Source organism: Ooceraea biroi, chromosome 11 (assembly GCF_003672135.1).
Source record: "Ooceraea biroi isolate clonal line C1 chromosome 11, Obir_v5.4, whole genome shotgun sequence".
Lineage (NCBI taxonomy): Eukaryota > Metazoa > Arthropoda > Insecta > Hymenoptera > Formicidae > Ooceraea > Ooceraea biroi.
The window spans coordinates 1,889,999-1,903,337 of record NC_039516.1 but is presented as its reverse complement, the minus strand read 5'-3'; the positions used below and the strand labels follow the sequence as shown (position 1 = coordinate 1,903,337).

Genomic DNA, 13,339 nt, shown 5'->3' with positions numbered 1-13,339 from the left:
TTCGCGTTAATGGTTTATCCTGCGCGGTGCATTAACCCTGCGGAGGCGCGAACCGAACGAGCGAACGGGTCGAACTCGGTGAATTCAGTTTAAAGTTTGCCTTTGCACAACCGATAATTCCTTCGATAATATTGTTTTCGCGCATAATTAACTCCCTGGGTAGCGCGCGTGCACGTCGGCATGCGCGCGCGTCTCTCTGTGCACATCCCTTCTGTTATGAAATTTTCGTCGGGCGACCCATTCCCCGTAAAACCGATAACCGTCGACACGGTTACGAGGACGGTGGTGCGGCCGCCACGAAAATTGCGCGCCCGCAGGACGAAAGTTATTGCCCGGGGGATGAGGGAAGGCGGAGGAGAATGCTCCCCCTCGTGGTGTGCTTGACGTCAGGGAACGAGCGGACGAACACCACCCTCAACACTTCCCCTTCCCGTCCCAAAGACGAATTATTAATACCTGCGCTGCGAATTGGTCCCGCGCGAAAACGACGGGCGGAAAGTTTCCGTCGCCGAATGGATCACGGCGACGACAGTTATACAGCACCGGGTATTAATGCAGCAATGACCGCACATTACGAAGTTCTCGTTGTTGTCTGCGACGTCGTATCACAAATACCTGTTTGCTGCCGGCTCTCGTCGCCGATAAGACCGGCTTAGCGGCGAAGTTTCCCATCAACGACCCGCCGATGCGCGCAGATTTTCCTCCCTTTTATCGGCATGAAGAAAGAAAGCCGGGAAGAAAGAAAGGAACGGGGTAGAACGAGTTGTAGAACGGAAAACTGTGAGAGTCCGAAGTCCCGAACTCCACTCAATAGCTATTGCATTTTTCCCCATCCCCGGTTCTGGGGTTCAAGAACCCCTATTTATTATGACGATGCGGCTATCTCTTGGGTAGCGCCCCCACGAACCCTCGGAGGAAACCCCGTAGTATTGGATTCCGATCTCCCCTGCGCGTAAAGTCGAACTAGTCGCACAATGGCAAGCGATAGAAAATTGAGACGGATTGCATCGAGTGAGATATTGATAGGTAAACTCGTGATACATAATGACTTATGAATTATATATTGGACCTGATAAAAAGTGCAGCAGATATTTTGTAGGAGACGGCGTTGTTGTACGGTCGATACGAACGTTTATTTTGATCGATCAGTCTTGAATCTTTTACGGAGTCTGGGATATCGTTCACGCGATTGTTTGCAGCTTACAGGGTTCGCAACAATAAAATCTTTGTACGAGTGTCACCCTGAAGTATCACAGGGGCATCAAGGGGAAAAATAGCGTGGCGCGCGGCTATTATATAGATATTATACTCGTAAACGCCATCGATACCATTACTTCGAAGCGTAAATCTGTAGTAGCAACGAACAGGACCAGGTTTCTCCGCAGCAGCCATCGCTCTTTCTCGTAGTAATGGACGTTCATTTGAAGCGTCTGCTCTTGCGATCAATCGCCGGTATATCGATGTCGCCGTACACAAAGTGCCGGTGACTCTTTGTAGGGGAGTTCGATCAAAGCGTCCCTAAAGTTCATTCCGGCCGAAAACCCACACACCACCCTTCGAAAAGCATTGGAAAACAGAATATTCCTCGCCAGAGATATGGCGAGGTTGTCGCGCGCTCGTTATTGCGAATTTTTTAAATTCCCCCTTTAAACATTCTTTATGCTCGCTCCCTCGTACGTCGATTGACTCGAACGATTCGTCCTGAGCTGCTCGAACCACGAAAAGTTCGGCTGTTCGGAGAAGAACTTTTAAAAACATCATCTAAGAACCAGGATGATCACCAGAGCAGAGAAGCAGCTGCATGCGCGCGCTCACACACACACACACACACACACACAGAGAGAGAGAGAGAGAGAGAGAGAGAAACCGCTCGATAACCCTTTAACGCGTTGTGAAATTTTTCGTTCGATAAACTAAACGTCCATCGGCTCGGAAAAGTGGCTCTCGTTCAGCGAGGTGCGAGAAACGTGCGAGCGAGCGGCCGGTACAGAGTAATTTTTCAGCGTGAGTGTCGACGCGACTATGCGCGGAATACGGCGCGTGCACGCGCGAAAATTTCTGCCCGATGAGGAATTCCAACCAATAACGAGCCGGCTCGTTATTCTTTTCCCCTTGGCTGGGGGGTGTATGAGAGTGAGAAGAGCAGAAGACACCGAAAGCGAACGAAGACGGTAACGTGTGCTTATCTCGCGAAGACGCAAGACGGTGCCAAGCAAAGACTTGGCAGAGAGGAAGTTAACGGGCTAATTTGTGTAAACATCAACTTGGTTAATTGCTCAAAGTTTCGCATATCGATACGTCGTAAACGTCGTGATGGCGGCTTAGCAGCCCCGGTGTGCTCGCAGTTTCGCGCGATGGCCAAGTTTCAGCACAGTTGCTTGCTGTACTCCGCTCCGCTCGAAATACCGACACAATAAGAGAAACTTTTGCCTGCGAAGTTACGTTTCTTACGACGTGTATCTGCTATTTCACTCTCCAAGTATTCAGACTGATACTAACTCCCTGCCTCGCGGTCTATAGATAAAATGATATAACGCTCGAGAACTTATTATGCCTAAATATTGAAACAGCTGTCACCTTTGCTGGCTTTAACGTGTGCTACTCGTATAGGAAAGGCAACGTTATTATATACCCCGTGCATGTGAAAATTTGCGTCACATAGTTACTAAACAAAGCAGATAAGATAAGTTTTAAAGACATGCGCTGGTCCCAGAGAACAGCTCGCGGGAGACCCCGTTTCCGGGGGTGGATAGATCGACCTTCGTTTGCGAATGGTAGCGGGGGGATGGTTCCCACGTTCCTGATAACACATTTTCACCTCCTTTTGCTCGAGGAAACTACCCCCTTCCCGCGCGCTCGTCTACATGTACCCTGCACGTGGGCGGTTCAAAGCGCGCCAGACTACCACAAATCGCCCACCGAAATTTCACGTTCGGGGAGATCGAACGGGCGCGGTAATGCAACGACAGGGTGGAAGTCATTTTGCATCGCCGTTTCCGTGGGAATCAGCATTCTACGGGAATTTCTCGCCCGCGAAAATTTCCATTCCGCCGTAGTCGCAGCTGCAAACGTACGGTTTCGTACGTACAATGGACGTACCGTTACTCACTGTTATTTTTATCTGTGTTGATAAATTCGCGACTCACGCGCGCACGAAATTCAGGAAGCTATCTAAAGGTAGAATGAAAAATATCACGAACGAGGTTTTCATGAGGTTTCCTAGAGGATTTTAGGGGAGTTATTTCAAAATATAGCGTTCCGCTGTCAACTATCGTCGGCTACAAATATTGCCTGAGAACAAATTGCCTGGAAACTTGATGTTGCTTTCTCTATCTCGCAAGTACGGAATAATCGCAGTCGCGCGAGTACAACTGTTTCATGAAATACGAAGTATTCTCAGGGAATGTCTTCGTATGAGGTTGCTGCGTGATTTCATTCGCATTTCCGCGTTTCTGCCGGAAAGAAATGCTGCTCTTCCTATCGGCGCGCGCGATTTCGCGCGACAACGCGCGAGAATAAACGCCCGCGCGCTCGTTAACGCGAACAGAACGGATTGCCGTCGTTATTGTAGGCGTTTCATCTCCATTAACGATGACACATTTCCGGCGTCACGGCGAAATGAAACGCAGCTCGTGGATCCCGTAGCCCTATGCGAACACGAGCGAACGATGCCGAGCCGAGGGACGAGGGAACGGCAGAATAAAAGTAGGTCTCTGCCGGAGACGTCAGCATTGAAAGTGTTACTTTTTCGTTGACGGGTAATACATCGCGAAGGGGGAGATTTACAAATGACAATACCGCGTGTGATCGAGAACGCGACGCGAAATCACGAAACCGAAGAGAGCTCTCTTGAATTTCGGCGAAATTCTTTGCAATGCTCGCCCGACATCGCTGTCGCAAATGAGCGTGTCCAAGTATGTTCATCTTTCTTTTTCATTTCCTTTAGGCATCCCGGAGGAGCACGGAAACATGTCAAAGGATATTTCGAACGTGAAGCTTTCCGAGAGAAAAAAGAAAAGAAGGTATCACACGTGTAGAAAATATCGCCGAGGCGAACGCGAGTTCGCACGCGCGAGTGATGGTAAAGTGGTAGTGGTAAAAATTGTAAGATTGTAAGTATAAAGTCTGAGTGGATTGAGCTTGAAGAACGAAAGAGTTTCTTTTTCATGTGACGGCGCTCCTCAATCACTTCTTGCTCCTCGCAGACTTTCTCTCGCTTTTACGCTATCGCTTCTTGCCCGATGCTATCATTGTAGTCTTTACGACGCCGCCTTCTCTCGCGTGTATTACGAGAATGTCCGCGAATTTTTCTTCCCGGGGAGAAGTTACATCTCTCCGTCTGTGCCGGTGTGCTTTCGCGTGCTTGAAACGCGCTTACCCCTTCCAAGGATCATTATTCAAATATTTTTAGAACACGTCTTGCCTCTACGAGAAGATCGCAGCTCGGAGTTCGCATTTACCCCCCGGCGATTATTTCGAAGCGAACGAATCGCTTTAATCACAAACCGCTAAGAAGGATCTAAATCTAGAGACTCTAAGGAGAGATAAATCAACCATGTTACAAAGCGCGAGCTCACTTTAATCACGGCGGCTCGAGTCTGATTGTCGTTTCCGCGTGCAAATTGCCGCCTTTTCTTAAAGATACGTCGCTCAGGTTCTTTGTAATCTCCTCTTGTTCGTCTCGCGCACCGCGCACCACGGATACCAATGAGCAACGACCGCCGCGATGGTACCGATTTTCCGTGCCCAACTTCGTTCCACGGTGCTGGCAAACAGGGGAAAATCCAGGCTCGGTTGTACATGCGAGAGTTTACATAGGTCGTACCACCTGGTAGATACATCGCTGCTCGTCGTTTATCCGATGAGCAGGGCAGGAAAGAGAAAGAGAGAAGAGAGAGAGAGAGCGCGCGAGAGAAGAGAGGGTGAATCGCGTGGTGGTTGCGATAGTAGCGGGCCGCGGTGGTTGGAAAGGCGAAGGCGATGGACGAAAGCAGCGACGTAGGGGGTTGGAGAACGAGGGAGAGGAGGAGCGGCAAAAGAACCGCGGTAGGGGTTGGCGGTGGCGGGTGAGCGGGTGGGCGCGCGAGCGGGTGACGAGTCGGTGGGGTCGGTGCGGCGCGGAGGACGGCTGAAGGAGGGAATGACCCCGCGTACCGGGGTCAACCGTTGCACTATGCTCCCCGTGTCTCATAGTCATGGACGAAGCTCGTTCGCTCGCTCTGATATACAGGCCAGGCGTGCCCGCAACGCGGCTGCCACACTACGAGAAACCACCTGAACGCATCACCTGAGTCAGGTGCCCTGCCTGTGTCTGCCTGCCTACCCCTTGCCTGCTTACTCAGGTCTATGCATCGTCGGTAGCGCGTACTGTTGTCGGCTTGGCGATATTTATGAATACAAGAGATAAAGGTGGCGAGACGGTGGCGCTGGGCATTATTTCTCGTTATTGTCAGTCGATATATTTTTCTGATCCCTCTTTGCCCAGCCTCCTGCGTCTCTCCCTGTGCATCTCTCCGTGGTCTTGACTCTCGCCGAGACAATGTCAGCTATTCCTTCTGCGGCACTCGCCTGTGTGAGGTGCAAAGGAGAAGATACGCGAGAGGAAGGTACTCGACGAACACGAGAGACCTTTCCATGTAGATCCACATGTGAACGATGTATGTTCAGGGGGTTGCGACATGTAACTTTGGGAAAGTTCATCGTGCGAGACATCGCGATACGTCTCGCCGGTCGAGTTTCGCAGACCTACTGGAAATAGATGTCAAACATCGCGTACGGTTATCTGCGACGAAGCGGTAAGAGATGATATCTCTTAAAATGCGTTAGCGTAATGAATATTCCAACAGGAAAATCCGGCTATTCAACTGCTTTATAACTCTTGAACATCAGTATCTCTGAGATAATAAGCCATCAAGATGTAGAATGTTTGGATAAAAGAGCACTCGCGAAGCAAACTTGGGGAACTTGGGGACTCAAATATCCAACATTTCTCTATGTGCAACGGGTGCACGAGAGAGATACACATAAAAACGTGCGCAATTTGTACGTATCTCCTGGTGATTGTTCCGCAAAAGCACTGGATTACATCAACCACGTCAAGCCGGATTTCGGATATCGCGCGCGCGCGGCTGCTCACGGAACAGTGAGCTTCCGCTTCCGAAATCGCTTTATGCGCGATCATATTTCTTGGCCAGGTCGCATCTATATTTTCTGGCTAAAACGGGAGGTACTCGCGCCGAGTATTAAGCCGTGATGGATATAACCGTCTTGCAACCATCGTAAAATCACGTTACAGTCACGGGGACACGTCGCTGTCGCGGCGTTTTAATATCGATTTCTGTGTACGCGCGTCTCGCGATACGTCGTGTGATCACGGGGCGTGCAAGACGCTGGTATAAATCACGCTCCAAGTCGATAATCGAGTGCACGATGAAACGCGCGAGACAATGGAAACGGGAGATGCGGCGATAACGGCAGAAGCAGCCGATCGATTTGCGTATCGCGCAACGCGATCGCGATATCATGCCGGATTATAATCCAGCAGCAGCAACAGCGGTGGCGGCGCATTATAATTTCTCTGCGGTATCGCTGAAAATTAAGTGCATCACACGCGTTGCACAGCTGCACCGCCTCGTCCGCTGAGAATAGCAAGAAAACGCGAGCGAGACGATTTTTCACAATATTTAGTAGCGCAGCGGCGGCACGCCATCGCGGGCCGCCTCTCCTATTAAAGCAATTAGCGATTTCATTAACGCTAATTACATCACGCGTCTAGCATCTCACTTAATTCGGTCCTCTTGTGCGTTTACTCCATAGCGTAACAATGATTGATGTCCTCGTTCGCGGAAGTTTCCGAGTTTCACCGGTACCGGTTTGTTTTTTTTTACCTCGCAACACGCAAATCCGGAAAAGGCCGGGAAATCCTCTTTGAACTTTTCCAGCAGGGAAAGAGTTTTTATCTCCGACGAAATGCGCGTAAAGAAGTCGAAACACTTTTCGTGCCCAATGCCGTTTTTTGTACGAGGCTTTAATAGCACTGTATCGCTCATTTCGCTGCTCCGAGATACGGAATCCTACATCGAATCAAGTGTGCGTGAATAATGTGATTCCTGAATTCATGATTAACAATTTTTCATATCTGCGAAAAGATATGAAAAGGATGAAAGAGAAGGATGAAAATCAAGGCTCAGATCGCTTCATTAAATCTTGGGTACAAGTACACGTCGACTAGCGAGTACAACAGTTTCTTCATCAGCTACAATAACTGTGTTCACCGCATCGGCAGTCTAATAAAGTTCTCGGTAAGGAGAAAAACTGAATAAAACTGACTCACCCGTCACGCTGAGCAGCGACATGGTCGGCGGATCCTCGATCGGTCCACTAAATTCCTCGAGTTGTCCTTAATCGGGCGAGGAGGGAACTCGGTCTGGCATGTATAAGGATCCGTACGAAAGTGATGCTGCTGCTTTACATGATGATGAAACACGCCGATCCACGCGTAGACACACTCCTTCGTATACGATATTACAGGCTCCTACCCTCTGTACGCCTACACTAATAATCCTCGTTTTTTCTGCCACTCTCTCTCCTTCTCTTTCTCTCTACCTTGTCTTCTCTCTATCTCTCTGTTTTTTGCTCACTATGCGCCTCTATCAACGTACAATATACATACGAACGCGAGATATGTATGTGTGCATGCATGCATATGTACATATAAGTCGTGTGTGTGTGTGCGTGTACGATACGTGTCGAGCGATACGTGACGTACGCGCTGATTACACGCAAACGGAGAACTCGCGGTAAACTCAACGATCGGCCCGACTACGTTTCCTCCACCTCTCTTTCTTTTTTTCTCTCTCGTTCTCTTGTCAATCTTTTTCCACGTCTTGATAAATGTTCCGTCTACAGGTTGTCACAGGTTGACTGTCGCGGGCCGCGGCAAAGTGTCCGTCCGCACTTTATCACGCTTATCTATGTATCGGCGACGATACCTGGCTGGCTCCTCTCTTTTTCTCCCCCTCGCTCCTATACCCTAGTCCACCCCCTCCCACTTTCACCCAACGTGTATACGTATGCGTGCGTGGGTGCGTGCGTGCGTGCGTGCGTACATGCGTATGTATGCGTGTACACTGGCCGATGACCGTACGTGACACGAGTTCCTCTATACGCTCTCCTTGTAACACTGTTTCCCGGCGCGATGACGATCGATCGGCGCGAGGAATGACTACCGCACACCGTTATTACCACCGATCGGCCTTCCGTCGGTCGTTACTTGATCGTCGCGAGGAGTCCGGCCCGGGATGGATCAACGTTCACCCGGTCACCGCGTTAATCGTTGTCATCGTCGCACTGTGCATCATCATCGGCTCGGCGAGTAGCGGTAGCGAGCTCTCGCTCGGTCACGCGCAACCACGTAGTCCATTCCGACGATTGAAGAAGCGATCATCGGCGTCCGCGTCCTCGCGTCATCCCGCGACTCTTCCTGCTGCTACCAGGTCTTCGTTCTCGTGGTCGATAGCACCGATCGCACGCTGGCAATGTGGACAATGACAGCGATAATATGGCAGCGATGATACGACGACTATTCGCTTCCGACTTGACTGCGATTCGACGGTGCTGTTCCTGCAGATGTTTTTGTGACCCGCGACGGCTGCAAACGCGAGGCATCATCACCGTGGCATTGTTACGCGAGCCTGTTGTCGTCGTCGTCGTCGATCCGTTGCAGTGAGTTTGGCCGAGCGTCTCTCGCTTCGGGAGGAGCGGCCACCGTGCCGTCTTCGTGGTCGCGCTTCTCGTTATTATCATAGTAGCGAGGACCGCGGGGGATGTGCCGCCGTGTCGCCGTGTCGCCGTGTCTCTCGTGCTCGTCAGGGGTACGTGCACCACCGACGACGCCAGGCACGTCGTCGCCGTCGTTCCGAGGCGCGACCGGTCACGCGCATTTCACCACGGTACCGTGTGTGAGCGCCCGGCCGAATGACAGAGAGATAAAGATAGCAAGAAGAGAGAAAGGAGCGAGAATGAAGGGTAGGAACGAGCGGAGAGAGAAAACGAAACGGAGGAAACCGCGCTCGGATTCTCGGAGCAGTAGACAGGTAGAGAGAGAAAGAGAGAGAGAGAGAGAGAGGGCAAGAGAGACAGACAGAGGGCGAGAATGTAAGTGAGAGAGTAGAGGGAGGGAGAAGAAGGGGATGACAGGGACGAAGAAGACCGGAAGAAGCACGCGGCGCCGCGAGAACCCTTCGAGAATATCACACGTACCGAACACACGTACACCTCTCTTCCTCCCTCTCTCTCTCTTTCTCTTTCCTCCCTTTCTCTCTCGCTGCTCTTCACGCTGCTTCCGCGTCGACCCGCCGCGGCCGCGTAACCCGCACGCTGCACTCGGCCCTCGCTGCTCCGCCGTATAGAGGGGTAGTAACGCGCGTCGGCGACGTAAACGTTACCGGAGGGTAGAATCACGCGTGTCTCACGCGCGTAATGGGAACGCGGTGTCGCGGTCGCGTGCGATGCGCCGCTCGATCTGCCACCGTCGCCGCGTTAATCTGCTGGAACGTTGTTGCGAACGTACGCGGACTGCCCGACGTCGAGCACTGTGCGAATGGAGACGCCTCCGACACGCCGCCGCCATCTTGGAACGTCAAGGGGGTGAAATAGCGCCGGCGCCGTGATACCGCCGGCCAGACCCGAGCGACGTCGGAGCCCTCCGACGATCGTTCCGGCGAGACCACCGAGAGCCTCGCCACCGAGCCACCCTCTCACCAAGGGGGGTAACGAGCAAGCGGGATGAGACGAGCCACTCACGCCGGTTCCCCTCCGGAGACCCGTCTCACGACGGTCCTTCTCCGCTCGCGGGACACCAGCGAGCGAGGAGCAGCTGCCCCTTTCAACGATGCGGCCGCTGCCTCGTTCCAGGAGGTGCAATGCCTTCGGAAATCGTTGCGAGCTCGGCCCGCGTCGCGCGCGATCCAATTCGGGGTCTCGGGGGTCGGTCGGAAACCACTGCGCGTCCAACCCCCGATTTGTATATAGTATCTCGGATTACACGATCGAGCATCCTTCGAGCAAACATTTGCACATCCGCTCGTGCGATGGATGTTTGAAAATTTATTCATGCAACTACACGTTTATTTTCCGCCATTTTTTCCAACGTGAAAATATCAGACTCATCGAATTACGCTGGTCCCGTTTCTTCTAGACGATGCCTCGCACCCTCAGGTTGAGTGATCCCAATTAGTGGTGCTGCCGAGCCCCCGTTCGAATTGGGACGCACGTGGCAGACACGGCGAGACTCGTTTTCGCCCGTACCCTTGTAATGGGAATGAGAAGAAAAGGGAGATTTAGTCTTTCGTTGTAAGATGCTTAATCCCGATAATAGCTGCCTAACCCGCCACCCATGATTACTTTACGAGGCGATGGCGATCTCCCAGTTACTTCGAATAAACGTTATCCCGTCGCTCTATCACATGGAACTATAAAAGGAGACCGAAATCGTTGCATGCCACCGGCAAGATTGAATTTATGGGCTTGAACGAACGCAGAGCTGCCATCGCGACGCCATGATGTGCACGGAAATAATATTATTCCGCTGCAGTAATACGAGGATACTGGAACGAATAATAAATAAGCCCGCGTCGCGGCGCCTGCGGGCTTTCCCGATTTCGCATTATTGTCTGACGTATTCAGCGAACGTTAATATTTCAGATGGAAAATTAGTTCATTAGGATACCAATGTAAACCGTTTTCTCGTTAGCGTGAGAAGAGCTCGTAAGCGCAGGGGTTGAACGAGCCGAAGTACACGCAACGTCTGGTGTTCCAGAGAAGTCGCTGTAAATGCCGCCACGGAACTCCGACGTTACACCGCCGTCGATCGCGCCGCCACGATAAGAAATTTGCACACCGTCATAAAGATACTCGATCTTTAATTAATTTTACAATCTGCCACCGCTTTCACTTCGGCGAACAGATTCGCGAAACTTGTCGAACAACTGCACCGCACGCGGACAAGTAATCGCTCTTGGCAAGTAGCCGCGCCGTGCTATGCCGCGCCTTAACGAGTAGTAAATCCCGATCGTGCATGGTGCGCAAACAGCGAGTCTTGCACCTTGAACTCGCACTGGTCCGGAGAAACCACAAACATTCTCGCCGTTTCCTGGCGTTTTGATGAACTTTGTGTGTACCGTATGAAATGATATACGTGCATCATCTTTATCTACACGTTTACGAGTTTACGGATTGAGAAAACTCTCGCGAGTTACCTCGGCGCGCTTTACTCAGATAAGAAGTAAATCCGGACCATAAAGAGGAGAAATGCAGAGAAATGCGAGAGAGATCTTGCATTAAAAGCATCATTACGTATGTCAGGTATTTAGGTGAGTCATTTTAAAATGGAAAATATCTCTTTCTCAGAAGCTGGTCAAAGAAGATGGATTTGATCGTTTCGTTGGAGGAGACTGCTTCTTGTATTCGAGATATATATATGACTGCAACGCGCACATTATCGAGCGATTAACTCGGGTTCGATGCACTCGGGCATTAATCGCATTTAAATGCGTTGCTGATTATCACCAGATTTAAAATACAAGAAGTCAACGATCTCCGAATCGCATTCGGATACGACCGCTTCGTCTACGGAGGGAAACGACATCGGTTCAATGTAGGGCGATTTCATTGGGCTGGTACACGAATAGACTTTTATGCTCCGTAGTTATCAATAAGAGATGCACACCGTGCGCGATGCAACAGCGACGTTCTCTTCTGAAATCAAGGCGCGCGCGCGCGCTGCTGTCACACGTTGATGCAAGCTTTTTATTCCGCGAGAGAGCACGAAACAATGGCTGTCGCTGTCATAAATAATAAGAGCCGCGGCCTTTCGCAAAGAGGGATGCTTTTCAAAGTGCAGGAACGTTGTCGTTGTCGGAGTCACGATTAAGTGACGTATTTCGCAGGCGAGTCGGCTCAAATGGATCCGCTCTATCAACAATAGAGTCTTTTTAATGATGACACAAATCATCGCACGTGTATGTGTCAGATTATAGTCTCCACGCAAGTCTGATGTAATATACGTTAAAGTCGGCACCGTGACACCTACTTTCCTGCATCGCGGGAGACATTCACATAAAGCAACCTCTCGAGTACTTGTCGTCGCTTGAACTTTATGTTTTTTTGATTCCATCGCGTGCTCGGCGTCCTCTCGGCGCACTCGAAAGTTTCAGCCGTTACTCGTGCGATTGTCGGCGCGTAACGTGAACGGAGATTGAATTGCACGCCTGTTAAACAGCATGCGGCAATTCTACCTTGGTGCGTTTGTAATCGGTACAATTGTATCATACGATATCGCGTAGCGCGGAAATCCCATGGGATTTTGATGACGTTGTTACGAAGGAGCTCGGGGATGAACTTTTCAGGGAAAAAAGCGAAAAAGAAAACGGCACGAAGGGAGAGACGGAAAATAAAAGGGACAGCGCGCGCCACTCGCTTCGGAAACATTTTAACCCGGGGATTGCGAACTACACGCGCGCTTCAAATATTGCCGACACCGGTCGTGAAAGAGAATGACAGAAGGAGGAAATGCGTGGGAAGGGTAAGGGGAACGGGAAAGGGAGATTCGAGACCGCGTACAATGCATAAAAGTAAACGTGTGCAGCGTGAATGCGCGGCGCGGAGTGTGATATTCGCGATATGTATGCACGAGTGGCCACAACTCAGCACGTATACGAAACATTTATCAGGCTGTTGTACGTGGCATTTACTAGTCCATGCGTTTTCAAATATCGTCAAAACTGACTGCTGCTTCGCCGAATCGATACAATTACTCGCAATAATGCGACCCGATTTACGTCACGGGTTGCATCCAGGATGAGAAGGGCCATTAGTGGATGAAAAAATAATTGAAAGATCTTACAGCGAGACACTCACGATATTTACGGTATCGCACCGTTACGGAAACATTAAGAATTCAGTCCGGATGAGAATTTAGTCTTGCTTATAATCGATCGTATGAAATTTTGAGAAGCTCGAAAAAATATGAATCTCCGGGATTTATATCCGCAAGCTCGGCGCGAGAAATCCTCGCTTGAAAATTTCTCGCGAGTGAAAGCAGCGCACGACGGAGAATATCTCTCCCGAGACACCGGAGACGCGTCGAGAGTGATTGATATCGACGTCTCGTAAGCAGCAGATTTAAATAATGCAACAATATATCTTTTCATGCAGACGATTGACCGGTGCAAAATGTGCCAGTGGTCGTAGCCGTATTGATCAGCCAACGCTGACGCTACTTCCGTTAACGCAGAGACACACCGAGGGAACGCCGATACCGAAATTCTCCGTGTTACAC

General features: G+C 50.7%; 1 protein-coding gene across 4 annotated transcripts in view; it reads right to left on the bottom strand.

Moving 5' to 3' along the window:
- The window catches only part of LOC105274476, a 96,581-nt gene extending 86,921 nt beyond the window's left edge, over window positions 1-9,660 (bottom strand). For all 4 annotated transcript variants that reach the window (XM_026973945.1, XM_026973946.1, XM_026973947.1 and 1 more), the window contains exon 1: window positions 7,334-9,660. In XM_026973945.1, coding sequence (XP_026829746.1) covers window positions 7,334-7,355 — 22 coding nt within the window. In that variant the 5' untranslated portion in view covers window positions 7,356-9,660. The remainder of the gene's footprint in view (window positions 1-7,333) is intronic.
- Window positions 9,661-13,339: the final 3,679 nt, after the last annotated feature.